We start from the raw sequence: 15,901 nt of genomic DNA, 5'->3' as shown, positions 1-15,901 counted from the left end.
ATATAGTCATTTTAATGAACAATGGCATTCTACAGGAATAGCAATAAGGGAACGGGCTAAGGTCATTACGATGAGCATACTCAAGCCTGCTGACACAAACACGACTGAGGAGATGAACTTCAAATCAAATTAAATGTTATTTGTCACAATCTTACCGTGAAATGATTACTTACAAGCCCTTAACCAACAATGCAGTTCCAGAAATAGAGTTAAGAAAATATTTACTAAATAAACTAAAGTTAAAAATAAAAAGTAACACAATAAAGTTACATAACAATAACAAGGCTATATACAGGGGGTACCAGTACCGAGTCAATTTGCGGGGGTACAGGTTAGTCGAGGTAGTTTGTACATGCATAGATAATAAACAGCGAGCACCAGCGGGGGGGTTAATGTAAATACTCCGGGTGGCCATTTGATAAATTGTTCAGCAGTCTTATGGCTTGGGGGTAGAGGCTGTTAAGGAACCTTTTGGACTTAGACTTGGCGCTCCGGTACAGCTTGCCGTGCAGTAGCAGAGAGAACAGTCTATGACTTGGGTGACTGGATTCTTTGAAAATGTTTTGGGCCTTCCTCTGACACCACCTAGAATATAGGTCCTGGATGGCAGGAAGCTTGGCCCCAGTGATGTATTGGGCCGTACGCACTACCCTCTGTAGCGCCTTGCGGTCGGATGCCGAGCAGTTGCCATACCAGGCGGTGAAGCAACCGGTCAGGATGCTCTCGATGGTGCAGCTGTATAACTTTGAGGATCTGGGGACCCATGCCAAATCTTTTCAATGTCCTGAGGAGGAAAAGGTGTTGTTATGCCATCTTCACGACTGTCTTGGTGTGTTTGGACCATGATACTTTGTTGGTTATGTGGACACCACAGAACTTTAAACTCTCGACACGCTCCACTACAGCCCCATCGATGTTAATGGGGGCCTTGCTCACACTAGTTGTCCTGGCACCACACTGCCAGGTCTCTGACCTCCTCCCTATAGGCTGTCTCATCGTTGTCGGTGATCAGGCCTACCACTGTGTTGTCGTCAGCAAACTTAATGGTGTTGGAGTCGTGCTTGGCCATGCAGTCGTGGGTGAACAAGGAGTACAGGAGGGGACTAAGCACGCACCCCTGAGGGGCCCCGGTGTTGAGGATCAGTGTGGCAGATGTGTTGTTGCCTACCCTTACCACCTGGGGGCGGCCCGTCAGGAAGTCCAGGATCCAGTTGCAAAGGGAGGTGTTTAGTCCCAGGGTCCTTAGCTTAGTGATGAGCTTTGTGGGCACTATAGTGTTGAACGCTGAGCTGTAGTCAATGAACAGCATTCTCACATTGGTGTTCCTTTTGTTCAGGTGGGAAAGGGCAGTATGGAGTGCGATTGAGATTACGTCATCTGTGGATCTGTTGGGGCGGTATGCGAATTGAAGTTGGTCTAGGGTTTCCGGGATGATGGTGTGAGCCATGACCAGCCTTTCAAAGCACTTCATGGCTACCGACGTGAGTGCTACGGGGCGGTAGTCATTTAGGCAGGGTACCTTCGCATTCTTGGGAACAGGGACTATGGTGGTCTGCTTGAAACATGTGGGTATTACAGACTCGGTCAGGGAGAGGTTGAAAATGTCAGTGAAGACACTTGCCAGTTGGTCCGCGCATGCTCTGAGTATACGCCCTGGTAATGCGTCTGGCCCCGCGGCCTTGTGAATGTTGACCTGTTTAAAGGTCTTGCTCACGTCGGCTACGGAGAGCCGGTGACTGAGGTGGTATACTCCTCAATGCCAATGGATGAATCCCGGAACATATTCCAGTCTGTGCTAGCAAAACAGTCCTGTAGCGTAGCATCCGCGTCATCTGACCACTTCCGTATTGAGCGAGTCACTGGTACTTCCTGTATGAGTTTTTGCTTTTAAGCAGGAATCAAGAGGATAGAATGAAGGTGATCTAGAGTTGTTTCCCCCCTAGTTGCACGTGACATGCTGGTAGATATTAGGGCAAACGGATTTCAGTTTTCCTCCATTAAATCCCCGGCCAGTAGGAGCGCTGCCTCTGGATGAGTATTTTCTTGTTTGCTTAAGGCCGTATACAGCTCGTTGAGTGCGGTCTTAGTGCCAGCATCGGTTTGTGGTGGTAAATAGTCAGCTACGAAGAGTATAGATGAAAACTCGCTTCGTAGATAGTGTGGTCTACAGCTTATCATGAGGTACTCTAACTCAGGCGAGCAATACCTAGAGACTTCATTAATATTAAAGATTGCGCACCAGCTGTTGTTAAAGACACGTCCAGATTGAGGTGAGTGATCGGTTTTCTGATGTCCAGAAGCTCTTTTCAGTCATTGGAAATGATGGCAAACATTATGAACAAAAAAAGTTACAAAACTGTGCAAAAAATAACAACATAGCACAATTGGTCAGGAGCCCGTAAAACGGCAGCCATCCCCTCCGGCGCCATTCTTATCCTATTGAAATTAAGTGAATGTCTCCGATCACTGCATTAGTGAACAAAAATCTCCCAGATAACTTTGTGTACTTGATGCAATAACACAGCACATTGACATTAGTGTGTGTGCGCCGGAGAGAGAGATGCACGCATGACTAAGTCGCTTTGGATAAAAGTATACCCATCTTTGATTCCACAGAGAAGAGGAGCTACATTGTAGGACGGACAGAGGATCATCATTATCTGTGGCTATCGCCTTAGACCACGTCGTTTCTCTGAGAGAACATCACATTACACAGACCGACACAATTAATAAGTGTAGTGTGTGTGTGTGTGTGTGTGTGTGTGTGTGTGTGTGTGTGTGCGGGAGAGAGAGAGAGAGATGCACGCATGACTAAGTCGCTTTGGATAAAAGTGTCTGCTAAATGAGATATATAGTGCATTCTGAAAAAATTCAGACCACTTCACTTTTTCCACATTGTTACGTTACAGCATTATTCTAAAATGGATTAAATTAATTGAGTTCCTCATCAATCTACACACAATACCCTTAATGACAAAGCGAAAGCAGGTTTTTAGACATTTTGGCAAAAAACTGAAATACCTCAGACCCTTTGCTATGAGACTCGTAATTGAGCTCAGGTGCATCCTGTTTCCATTGATCTTCCTTGAGATGTTTCTACAACTTGATTGGAGTCCACCTGTGGTAAATTCAATTGATTGGACATGATTTGGAAAGGCACACTCCTGTCTATATAAAGGTCCCACAGTTGACAGTGCATGTCAGAGCAAAAACCAAGCCATGAGGTCGAAGGAATTGTCCGTAGAGCTCAGAGACAGGATTGTGTCAAGTCACAGATCTGGGGAAGGGTACCAAAACATTTCTGCAGCATTGAAGGTCCCCAAGAACACAGTGGCCTCCATCATTCTTAAACGGAAGAAGTTTGGAACCACCAAGACTCTTCCTAGAGAAGGGCCTTTGTCAGGGAGGTGACCAACAACCCGATGGTCACTCTGACAGAGCTCCAGAGTTCCTCTGTGGAGATGGGAGAACCTTCCAGAAGGACAACCATCACTGCAGCACTCCACCAATCAGGTATTTATGGTAGAGACGCCAGATGGAAGCCACTCCTCAGTAAAAGGCACATGACAGCCTGCTTGCAGTTTGACACATGGCACCTAAATAAATAATCAAATACATCTGTCCTCCCCTTTTCCCATGTTTCCTGGAGATTTTATGAATGGTTTAGTTTTGTAGTACTTTCAACTCATTCTGTGGTATAAACACATTCATAACTATTTTATAACACCTCAAATTAATGTAACTTTACTGAAGGTGTATGTGCACACTATAAGGACATATTTACATTTAAGTAATTTAGCAGACGCTCTTATCCAGAGCGACTTACAAATTGGTGCATTCAACTTAGGGGGGGTGGGGGTGGGGGGGGGGGGGGGTAGAAGGATTACTGTTATACTATTCCAGGTATTCCTTAAAGAGGTAGGGTTTCAAGTGTCATTCCATTCAATGTAATAATGTGACAAAGTGGTTGGTAAATGAAATAATACCCTGTTATAACATCTTGTATGTAGACTTATGTAGAATGTACTAACATCACATAAGTTGTCATGCAGACTATGTAATAGCAGTCCTTATTAACAGTTGATATTAGAGCATATGACAACACATCTATAACATAACTTGTTTTATAATATCATAACTGTTATGACAATTTGACAGCTTAAGACAAATAATGTTTTATATAGCTGTTATAAAGACGTTATGAATGCATGCATAAGGACACCTACAGTAAAGTGTTATCCATATTGCACATTATAGCAGTACAATTCCTCATGCAATCCACTTGCTGACTCTATTTTCTCATTTACAGAAACAGTGTGTGTCCACCACCACATACACACTCGTCTTAGGGCAGGGAAACCCTGATTGAGTCTATGCCAGCCAGAGTATTAGATGCTTGCTGGCTGCCTGTGACCCAAAACCACTGCCGCCATCTTTATCTGCCCTCAAGAGTAGTCTTCTAGCTGCCAACATTCATGTCCATGTCAATCAAAATCCTCCTCAATGCTGCCTGCCCGCCCTTTTTCTCCCCATCTCTCTCCATCTCTCCCCAGCTCTCCCCAAGCCTCTCAGAACAGCACAATATCTGAGGTTTTTCAGTATTGAGCATGGCTGTGATTCCATTTACCTCAGAGAAGAGTCAGAAAAGCTACACCTTATCAAACAGTTCCATCACACCAAGTGCTCAGATTCCAGTCTTCTCCAAGTCCCTCACTCAGTCGAGACGAGGGTTGCACTGAATCTGATGGCTCACTAGATGCTCAAGACATCATACTGTATGACGTTAATCAATTAACGAGGCTACTTCTAAACTTGATGGGATTTATTTAACTACGTATGCTGAGGTAGTCCTACATCTAGTCCTACTCCTGTTTGTTTTAGCATGGCTAGAATGCAGGCCTTGTCCCAAGTCATTTCCATTCATTGGTGGAAAAAGCATCATTATCAAATGGAGTGTGGTGTAATAGAATGGAATGAGAATGGGCCCCACAGTATGAAGCAATCCAGACACAGGAATTTTGAAAACTGGAACGAATGCACAACTGAGACAGAAGAAAAAAAACACATTGTATTTCTTCTAACAAATTTACTGCTGAATGGAGCATGGAATAGCCCTAATAAAACATGCAATTTAGAGGCAACATTACCAAAATAATGGCGCCATACCTTCAGCCTGAACAAGTTTTGGGCGCGTTGGCGAGGCGACGCAGCAGGGCCTAAAGCGTGAGTAACGGTAATGTGCCTCCCGCAATATCAATACAGCCCAGCTGTCACGAGTCCAAAATTACATTTTGATTTGTGAGGTCCCTGAAACACAGCTCATATTCCTCAGAATGTATTTACAAAATTATTTGAGAGGCATTCTGATTGTTTTACCGCAGAAACACAAATCAGAGATATGATTACAACCCTTTATGATCCATAAACTCACAGATTTCCGTACTAACAGCGATAGCTTTTTGTTTGGCCTTCCCTCACAGTGCTCACTCACACATTCTATTAGTGATTCAGAGGCCTGAGCAGGTTTGCTTATTGTAGCTGGCTGCAGTTGCACTTTAATGAAAGACAGTGGGTGCTATACAAACACAGGAACATTGCACACACGCTTGGTATAAACAACATACCGATATATTCTCACGGCGCGCATTTGCACAACTCAACACAAAACAGTTTGGTGGCCATGTTAATGCTATGTTGAGTACAAAATGAAGTTGGAAACACGAGAAGAAAACAAACCCTCATCCTGTCCTCAGGTCTTTCATCTCTCCACAGACAGAACAAGTGAGACCAGCTGACATACAACATCTAGGCCTACATGCCAGCGACACACTTTCAAAAAGACACTCCTCCATTCCCACCAGGGAGATATGATATCAAACAAAGGCCCTTGTGGAAATAAATAGAAGCGAAAAAAACACAGCAGTTGTTTGCACAGTTATGTTTAACACTGAATAACGGGGAGGTAGAGACAGGAAAGAACGTGAGTACACGTCACGCATGGCTGAGGAAGGAGGGGTTGACATATGGTACAAGCTCGGCGGAATGGTGGCTCAGGAGAGAAGCATATGCTACGCTCCAGATGATCTCAGACGCCAGCGCCATTCAGAGGTGTAAACGCTGCCCTGCTGCCAGCCAACCAGCAAGAGACATGGGAGGCCCAGGAGGACACCAGGAGCCTCTTTTATAGTACTGGACCATCAGCACTGGATTCAGCAAGGCTGTCGTGGTCAAACACAGTATCAGACAGACCACCTCTTTATCACAGTGGTCCATTAGTCTTGGACCACTTACATCATGGAATGCACTGGTTACAGTAAAACTACTCAGTGGGGGGCTTTGTATTTTATGCCACTAAGTTTTACACAGAGTGGTGTAATAGCAGGCGGTCAAAAAAGTATGCATTCTACTCCTTTAAAAGACATACAGTGCATTCGGAAAGTATTCAGACCCCTTCTCCACATTTTGTGGAGCCTTATTCTTAAACCTTTATTTTTTTTATTTTGCATTAATAAAAAATATAAATACCTTATTTACATAAGTATTCAGACCCTTTGCTAGCAATCGGGGGAGAAGGGCCTTGGTCAGGGAGCTGACCAAGAACCTGATGGTCACTGACAGAGCTCCAGAGTTCCTCTGTGGAGATGGGAGAACCTTCCAGAAGGACAACCATCTCTGCAGCACTCCAACAATCAGGCCTTTATGGTAGAGTGGCCAGATGGAAGCCACTCCTCAGTAAATGCACATGACAGCTCACTTGGAGTTTGCCAAAAGGCACCTAAAGGACTCTCAGATCATGAGAAACAAGATTCTCTGGTCTGATAAAACCAAGATTGAATTCTTTGTCCTAAATGCCAAGCGTCATGTCTGGAGGAAACCTGGCACCATCCCTACGTTGGCAGCATCATGCTGTGGGGATGTTTTTCAGCGGCAGGGACTGGGAGACTAGCCAGGATCGAGGGAAAGGTGAGCAGAGCAAAGTACAGAGATCCTTGATGAAAACAAGCTCCAGAGTGCTCAGGACCTCAGACTGGGGCGAAGGTTCACCTTCCAACAGGACAACGACCCTAAGCACACAGCCAAGACAACGCAGTAGTGGCTTCGAAACAAGTCTCTGAATGTCCTTGAGTGGCCCAGCCAGAGCCCGGACTTGAACCCGATCTAACATCTCTGGAGAGACCTGAAAATAGCTGTGCAGCGACACTCCCCATCCAACCTGACAGAGCTTGAGAGGATCTGCAGAGAAAAATGGGAGAAACTCCCCAAATACAGGTGTGCCAAGCTTGTAGCGTCATACCGAAGAATACTTGAGGCTGTAATCGCTGCCAAAGGTGCTTCAACAAAGTACTGAGTAAAGGGTCTGAATACTTATGTAAAGGTGAAATATTTGTTTTATTTTACATTTTTAGCAAACATTTCTAAAAACCTGTTGTTTCTTTGTCATTTTGGGGTATTGTGTGTAGATTTATGAGGGGGGGGGGACTATTTAATCAATTTTAGAATAAGGCTGTAACGTAACAAAATGTGGAAAAAGTCAAGGGGTCTGAATACTTTCCGAATGCACTGTACTTGAGGCAGGATCTGACTAGCCTATGTGGAGTTGCCAGAAAACACTAACTGGTTTTCAGGGATACAGTATTTTCAACCTAACTTCTATTTCCCCTGAAAAACGGAAGTGGGAACTCCGCCTGCTATGTTAGGTTAGGCTCTGACTAGGGTTGTGATGGTAATGGAAGTTTGGATGATGGCATTTGGCCAGCCAAATGACCGCGGTCACCTTAATAACCGTTCGAATAGCAACAAAAATAAAGTGCCTTCAGAAAGTATTCATTCTAATTGACTTATTCCACATTGTGTTGTGTTACAGAATTCAATGTGGATTACATTTATTTTTTCTCTCACCCATCTACACACAATAACCCATAATGACAAAGTGAAAACATGTTTTTAGAAATGTATTGAAAATGAAATAAATAAATATCTCATTTACATAAGTATTCACATTATAAAAGCACCTTTGGCGGCGAATATACAGCTTTGAGTCGTCTTGCGTATGTCTGTATCAGCTTTGCACATCTGGATTTGGGGATTTTCTCCCATTCTTCCTTGCAGATTTTCTCAAGCTCTGTTAAGTTAGATGGGGAGTGGTGGTGAACAGCAATCTTTAAGTCTTTCCATAGATTTTCTTTGGGATTCAAGTGTGGGCTTTGGCAGGGCCACTCAAGGACATTCACATTCTTGTTCTGAAGCCATTCCAGCGTTGCTTCGGCTGTATGCTTGGGGTCATTGTCCTTTTGGAATGTAAATCTTCACCCCAGTCTAAGGTCGTTTGCACTCTGAAGCAGGTTCTCATCAAGGATTTGCCTGTATTTTGCTCTATTCATTGTTCCCTCTATCCTTACCAGTCTCCCAGTCCCTGCCGCTGAAAAGCATCCCCATAAAAAAAATATATAGAATTGTGAAAGAAACCTTGCATGTGCTGCCATAGAAGTAGAATGAATAAAACAGGCGTCCCCATTCAAGCCAATGAAGGCATAGTGGGGAGTCATGGATAACTGCATGTATGGAGTGTGTCTGAAAGTGGGCATTGCGAAATAAGTGGGAGGATCAACATAAGTGGGTGTATGGAAACCTAACAGTTAAATTGGGCAGATTGTTTGCCATTCGACCGTTTTGCATGGATGCATGTTACATTTTAGCTAAGCCTAACCGTTTCCCTAACCTCAACCTCATTATCCTTACCTGCCACGTTAATTCTCCTAACCTGCCACGTTAATTCTCCTGCCACGTTAATTCTCCTGCCACGTTAATTCTCCTGCCACGTTAATTCTCCTAACTTCCCACATTAATTATCCTAACCTGCCTAACCAGCTTAGCTAAAATGCTACAAGGAAGTGGCAAGCAGCCACGCAAAACGGTCTTGAGTGGCAACCAATCTGCCCAATTCACTTATGTTTCCATACACCCACTTATGTTGATCCTCCCACTTATTTCGCAACACCCACTTTCAGACACACTCCACGTATGCAGTTACTCATACTTGATAATGGGTGGACTGGTGGGCAGTGGCGGCCATTGCGAGGAGCAAAGCAGGAATGAGTGTTGAAGTCTACACTCATACCTGCATCAAAGGGTTAGCCTAATGTCAGGCCATCTCAATATTATGCTGTGCGCTGACATGTCAAACCAACAATCCCTCTAATAAGCACATGAGATTTGACTCATGAATAAAGCTGCACTGTTTACACTGAATATTCATATCTGTGAGAAATGAATTAAATCATTCCTGCCTCTGCTAATTGTTATTCTACCGGTCTGTCTATTCTGAATAACTTTAAACATGACCCAAGAAGCAAGGAGAGGGAGAAAATGGTAGAAGTGGAGAAAGAGAGAGGGAAAAAAAAGAGTGAGAAGACAGCTGAAACCAATGAGGAAAAGTGACAGAAACCGAATGAGAGAGGGGGAGAAAAGGGAACAGGAGAGAAAGAGAGACAGAACACCTGGAGTGCTCGACTTTATTTGGCAGGATGTACTGAAAGTGTTGAATATGACAACAGTGCTGATATGACAGATGGCTGTATGTTGCTGAGCTAACATACAGCCATTAGTAAGGAAACACACAAAGCCTATAGGATCCCACAAGCCGTCTTTAACCTGGGCCTATGGAGACAGCATTATAAGAGCTCTAGCATAATAGACGTTCCTAATGTAGTGTATACCGGTAAATATTCCTGTATGTCACATTAATCATACACCTATTAAGGAATTGGGTTCAATCATTTTGGATTCAAGACACAGTATGTTGTGTGGGCCAATATACTGTATGTATGGAGGTACCCTTTTAAATGTGAAAATAAACCTTATACTGCACATTGAATGGAATGGAAACTGGAGCAAAACATGTGATTTGTGGTGAGAGAAAGAATGTGACCATCTGTGTGTGCGTGCATGTAAAAAAATGCATGTTGCTTTCATTCATCAAACAAGCTCAACATGTGGAGAAGACAGAATCAGAGCAAATGTTTTTCAATCTCTGGTCTGTCGATCACTGCTCAGACAGAAAGCCTGGCAGGTGTGAAGGCTCCCGGAGAAGCAGGAGAAAAAAAAAAAAAAAGTATAATAGTGAATTTAGGAGTGAAAATCCATCAAGATTTACTCAGCAGATGCATCCGTCAACAGGGTTGTGATATACAAAGTGGCTCAAATAATCACACGCTCATTGGTTGCTTGGGACAGGTGTGTGTGAGTGTGTGTGTGTGTGCAGGGGGTGCTTTTGTCTGTCTTTGTGTTTAGATGGCTGGAGGGGCTTGGGCAACGATCAAAATAAAAAATAATCTTTATTCATTACATGAGCTGCTATCATATCTCAAAATGGTTAAATGCCAGACTGGCTATATTCAAAAGCTGAATCCATATCTAGTGTGTTTGATAGCATCCCTGTTGAGGGGAAAGCAGCTCTGCCTTCCATTGACTGACACTGAATATGATTGTTGATAAGGTGTTCAGACTATTCTTCTCTGCAGAGGAGAAATGCCCAAAAATAAGACAGCCCCTTCTCAAATTCACAAACATCTTATAGGTTTTCAAAGGAGAGACATTTCATCAGCACACTGTGGGGCACTGCATTGCTAGATGTGTCAAAACCCCCTCTGGGTTGATTTACATTTTAGTCATTTAGCAGACGCTCTTATCCAGAGCGACTTACAGTTCGTGAGTGCATACATTTTTCATTTTTATTGAGACACGCAGCGTAAGCTAGCAAAGTTCACTCCATTTCCCAATCAGCGCATGACTGCTGCATACTCTAATGCTAACGTTTTATTGTTGGGATGTGGTTGATAGGCATGGTGGCAAGGCCTAGGCAGTGTAATCACAGTGACGCACACACCCACCCACACACACACCAGGGTTTCCATTAGGAAAGCTTTCCCTAAAGTAAATTGAATTAAAATTGCCAAAATTATATAGCCTAATTAGCTTACTCCTTCCTATACATAAATAAATAAAATCATTCAAAATAGGCTACTACAGCAGAAAGAATGATTTGGCCACAGAGGATCATTAGCTTCTTTTAAAAAAAAGATGATTGTTGAGTTGCAACTGTCAGTGAAAAGCAGAGCGACCCAGCCAGGCATATCGCAATATCAAAAAGTACAATCGTGGAAAACCTGGAAAACAAATGGCTATTGCTGTAATGAGAAGAAAATTAAAAGAAACCAACCCGTCTTCTAGTTATCAAAATTCTCAACTTAACAAAAAGTATCTTATTGGCACCAGCGGAGAACATTGGCCATATCCCCGTTGAGTGTGTATATTCACTGTCTTTATCATTAGGTTAGTGGCACTTTTGTTTGTTTTTGGACATTCATTTTGTATTTGTGTCTCCACTTTTCATAGGCTTAATATATGGATTAGACAATGTAATTTGTATGAATCTGTTTGTCAGTACATTAGGCTACCATGTCGTATAAAAAAAAAATTGTCTGCTAACGTCTCTAGTCATATAAAGTGTAGTAGAATTGCATGAAATGTGTTTATAAAAAGGCATTTCATGCAATCCAACATTTTCCTGTGCAAAGAAAGAGAAGAAAAGTAGGCTCTGATATAGCCTAAGTCTTTTTTGCGAACACTGATCGAGTTATATTATTAGCCTAAATGACTATCCAATCTAAATCATCACATTAGGAATAGCAGACTATGCTTTATTACAAAAGGTGCATTTTTATGGTGAAAATTAGCTTCCCCAAACTTGAAACCCACACGCCGCCTATGTTAGAATAACTGTCCACATGTATTTTTCCTCAGCCAACAAGACGAGTAACGACCAGCAAAATCACTAGCCTATGTCAATCTACTATCCCCCATAGTAGAAAAGTTTACCTATTCTATTGGTCAGCTTGTCGTTCTGTGAGAGAAAGAAATAGCCTATTCCAAACAGACTCTGGGACAGTTATGGGATGACAGCCCCCCAGATCCCAAATTGACAGATCCCAAATTCATACAACCAGTATGCCTAGGCTACATCCCAAAAACGTTCAAAAGCAATGCAACAGATCAGAACGTTTAGCATAAAATGTTGATAAACTATTATTTCTTCACATTATAAGCACAGCAATGCACACAAGGCAGTAGGCTATGTGTGAATGTAACTTCCATAATGCAATTAGCGGGAAAACACTATTGTGAGCGGTTTAGAAAGAGGGGAGGTCTAAATATGCAACAACTAGCATGGGATGCTAATATGACTAGGATTGTGCCTTTGGCTACTGGACAATGAAAGCAAGCTGATTTGAAAACCAATAGAACGAGAGAAAAAGCCTACTGGTTTCAATGCCATATTGAAGTCTTTATAAAATAATTGCCTGCACGTTTGATTGGATTTTGGCTAGGATACTTTCAAGCAAGGTTAGACATGCCTCATAGTACGTAGAAAAATGTTCATAAAATTGTATCTTTTTAATCGTGGCCATTGTTTTTTTTCTTCACGAGATTGCCTTTAGAATTATTGCGCAATGATTAGGCTTATTAAAACACTTCAGCAGCAACAAACAGCGGTTTGAGCTGTATCAGCAGTTCTCACACTACATCGACTGGTATTTCAAATCAATTAATAGGCTAAAATGCATTATTTCGCAATGGGATTATTATTATTTTTGGGGGGGACAATTGGCCGGCGCCAATTTTATTTATCATCTTTTCATTTATTTTTTGGGGGCAAAAGCCAGCTATTACCAGCTAACAGAAACCCTGGCGCGCATGCACAATGTGACTGATGAGGGCCACGTTAGAGCTGCCTTTCTGTGACAGTTAGATTACTGACCAGTGCAGAGGGCTTTTAAAATCTACAGCCCCCCAGGGCTGTGTTTGGGACAGGTGCTGCTGGGTCATTTGCTCTGAGCGGGCAGGAGTCATTGTGTCAGTCAGTCACACAGTGACCCTCTGGAACACAGAGGTGCTTTAGTCATCCAGTACTCAGCAGTCCCAGTGAGGGGGCCAATAAATGTGTCTACTTTACGTGAGCAATAGGCTAGTTATGGTTTGCCCATCTGTGTTACTCCCTGTTCAGTCCCCTCGCTCCAAAACATGGATATGGCAATCGTTATGACACATCAGAAATCCATAACCGCTGCTTTAATCTTTTAAAAGCAGTTGCTGATTCAAATCCAAGATGAAAAGCACCTAAGTTATTTATCCTAAATGGTAAATGCCACAATCAATCATCATCCACTTTAAAGAGAGTCTCTCTACTCGGTTGTACATGAGTGGACCTCCAGATAGCCCAGCTCCAAATGAGCCGTCAGGTCCACTGCTTCATGGGTAAGTAAGCCCGACAGAGGGGAGGGTGTTGGGGAGTGAGAGTATGCGTGTGCGTCAGGGCTCACAGTGCTTGGTCACCTCCACTCCCCATGGTGCTGCTGAACCCCTGGTCCTCTCCAGAGGGACCCTGATACTGGGCTCTGAGTCTGGAGCTAGAGACTCACACAGACTTGCTCTCTGTCTACAGGGAGCAGGGCAGCTCAGTACATATTCCAACTAAAATAAGCACATTAAAGAGAAAGCTTCTCTCTTACACACGTCCACTCACATGACCCGAGTTGGCCAGGGAGTGTAACACACACAACATAGTGCACAAACTGTGTATATGCACTAATGAGGCATCAGTAGCCACTCACTCACTTTTAAACTGAGCCAAGAGCAGTTGGACACAAATCCACTGAGGCCTCACAGGCCCACACAGAGAGAGAGAGAGAGCTATAGAGCCACTATAAGACAGCAGGACAGCCCATTGTGTTGGTAGAGATAACCAGAGATTACAGCAGCCAAAGGGTCTGGCTAGAGTAGGAGGTCTGCCGAGGGCTCAGTATCTGGGCCCTGTCCAACCGGCTGGCCCCCTCTCTCAGCGCTTCGAGAGCATGACTGGGGCTGTCACTGAGAGATATAACACCTCCTCCTCCGTTTATCTTGGCCTGCATCAACGCCAAGCCACTGAGAACACCCCAGGCAGGCCCTTTGCGCCCAACATCTCACTGGCCAACAACAATGTGCTAGAGATGGGCTGTCAAGGACAATGAATTATAAATCGTGTGTGTGTGTGTGTGTGTGTGTGTGTGTGTGTGTGTGAGAGAGAGAGAGATAAAAAACAGACCGAGAGATAGAGTGAAAGAGAAACTGAAAAGAGAAAGTGGGGGAAAAAATTTAACATGGTTGAGTGGGGTGATGAGAATCAAGCCTGCATGATCACCGTGGGCCCCGCTCCCAAACACACCTCACACAAACACAATTAAACTCGATAACACTTCAGACAGGTTGAACCACAGCAATTTGCACGTCTGGAAGAGGGCTGGCGGGGGATTGCTATGTAAAGAGAGCTGTAACAGAGTCACAGTGTCAGGACACTTCTCAAACAAACTGCAGTACAGAAACACCACAATCTACACAGGTTTTGTTTGATATACAAAATAAATGCCACTCCTTTAACCTTGGCTTTATGCAGGCCAAGAGTATATTGTACATATAGTTCTAGTGTGAATGGCAGTGTCAGTACTCTGCAGTGTTAGTGTGATGGCCACTCACTGAGTCTCTTGGCAGCCTGCAGGGCGTCGGGGGCATTGTCAGCCACGTAGAAGCGCTGGACTGTCACCCCGCTCTCCTGCATCAGCTTCTTGCTCTGGTACTCCTGCAGGTTCAGCCATCGCCTGGAACTCAGCCGTGCACACTGCAGACAGAGCGAGAGAGACAGAGAGAGAATGGTTGACATTTTCTAATAAAGTAACCAAGTATTTCACTGAAGAAGTAACTAGCTAAACACTAGGAATCCAAAATCAGGTAACGCAGCTGTTGATGACGACTTGAATATAATGACAATACAACTTGGTTTTCTATGCCCCTGAAAGAGAGTACTACTAGGGACAAACACTAAACAGGTTTTCTGTGATTCGTAGTAGTATTTATTAGGATCCCCAATTAGCTGCCGCTGAGGCAGTTGCTTCTCTTCCTGCGGTCCAAACAGGAATCAAAACACAACAAATAAAATACATCATATTGTGCATAGCACTACATTTACATTACAAATATAGTCATTTAGCATCCAGAGCAACCCACAGCCAGTGAATCCATCTCAAGACAGCCAGGCGAGACAACCACGTATCACATATCACTACATAATACAATACAAAAAAACATACAAATGTCTTTGTGTTTCTTCACAGTCCCCGTTGTGACGTATGGTGTAGTTCTCTTTTTTTTATCTAGTTTTATTACTAGCTTACCTGGGGTGGCAGAGTCATGTAGTCATGGCTCTACTTAATACTGTGCGTTTCCCAGCCTCTGTTCTGGACCTCGGGACTGTGCATGTCTTGTACCGATGAGTGGCCGTCCAAACTGTGTGCCAACTGCTTGAACAGACAGTTCGGTACCTTCAACACATCAACACCTTGCACAAAGACCAATAGTGATGCAGTCAACCTCTCAACTTTGAGCCAGGTGAGATTGACAGGCATGTTGGTATCCTTGGTGCCAGCCTGAAAATGTCATTCCTCTACGACAAGTTTTAAATTAAGCCGACATGCGCAAAGATGGCTTTACACTGCACAAGCCGCTGTTTGACCATCTAGTTATGTTCAGGAATGATCAATACAGCCCAGATGTTTATCAAGGTTTGACTGACTCTCGGTTAGAGGAATAGCCATACCTGAAGTGCAGGTGTTTCTGATTAAGTCTTACTCACATTCAGTTCTCCAGAGTGCACTCATTCCCTTTCCATCTCTCAGTCTTGCCCCCTCTCCACCTCCCTTTTTCCTTTCCCCCTCTCCATCCCCCTCTCTTTCCCCCATAATGAGACAGGCAGACAGGCCTAGGCTGTATTAAAACTGTTTTCTCAGTCAGCAAATGCAGCAAGGCTGTC

At 43.6% G+C, this 15,901-nt stretch overlaps 1 protein-coding gene across 1 annotated transcript in view; it reads right to left on the bottom strand.

Moving 5' to 3' along the window:
* LOC311138402 (succinate--CoA ligase [GDP-forming] subunit beta, mitochondrial) overlaps window positions 1-15,901 on the bottom strand; it is a 102,697-nt gene that overhangs the window by 68,179 nt on the left and 18,617 nt on the right. Inside the window, exon 2 of the mRNA XM_084173072.1 lies at window positions 14,572-14,713. Coding sequence (XP_084029198.1) covers window positions 14,572-14,713 — 142 coding nt within the window. The remainder of the gene's footprint in view (window positions 1-14,571; window positions 14,714-15,901) is intronic.

The sequence above is a fragment of the Coregonus lavaretus genome (assembly GCF_964263955.1).
Source record: "Coregonus lavaretus genome assembly, chromosome: 12".
Lineage (NCBI taxonomy): Eukaryota > Metazoa > Chordata > Actinopteri > Salmoniformes > Salmonidae > Coregonus > Coregonus lavaretus.
This window is presented reverse-complemented; position numbering and strand designations above follow the sequence as displayed.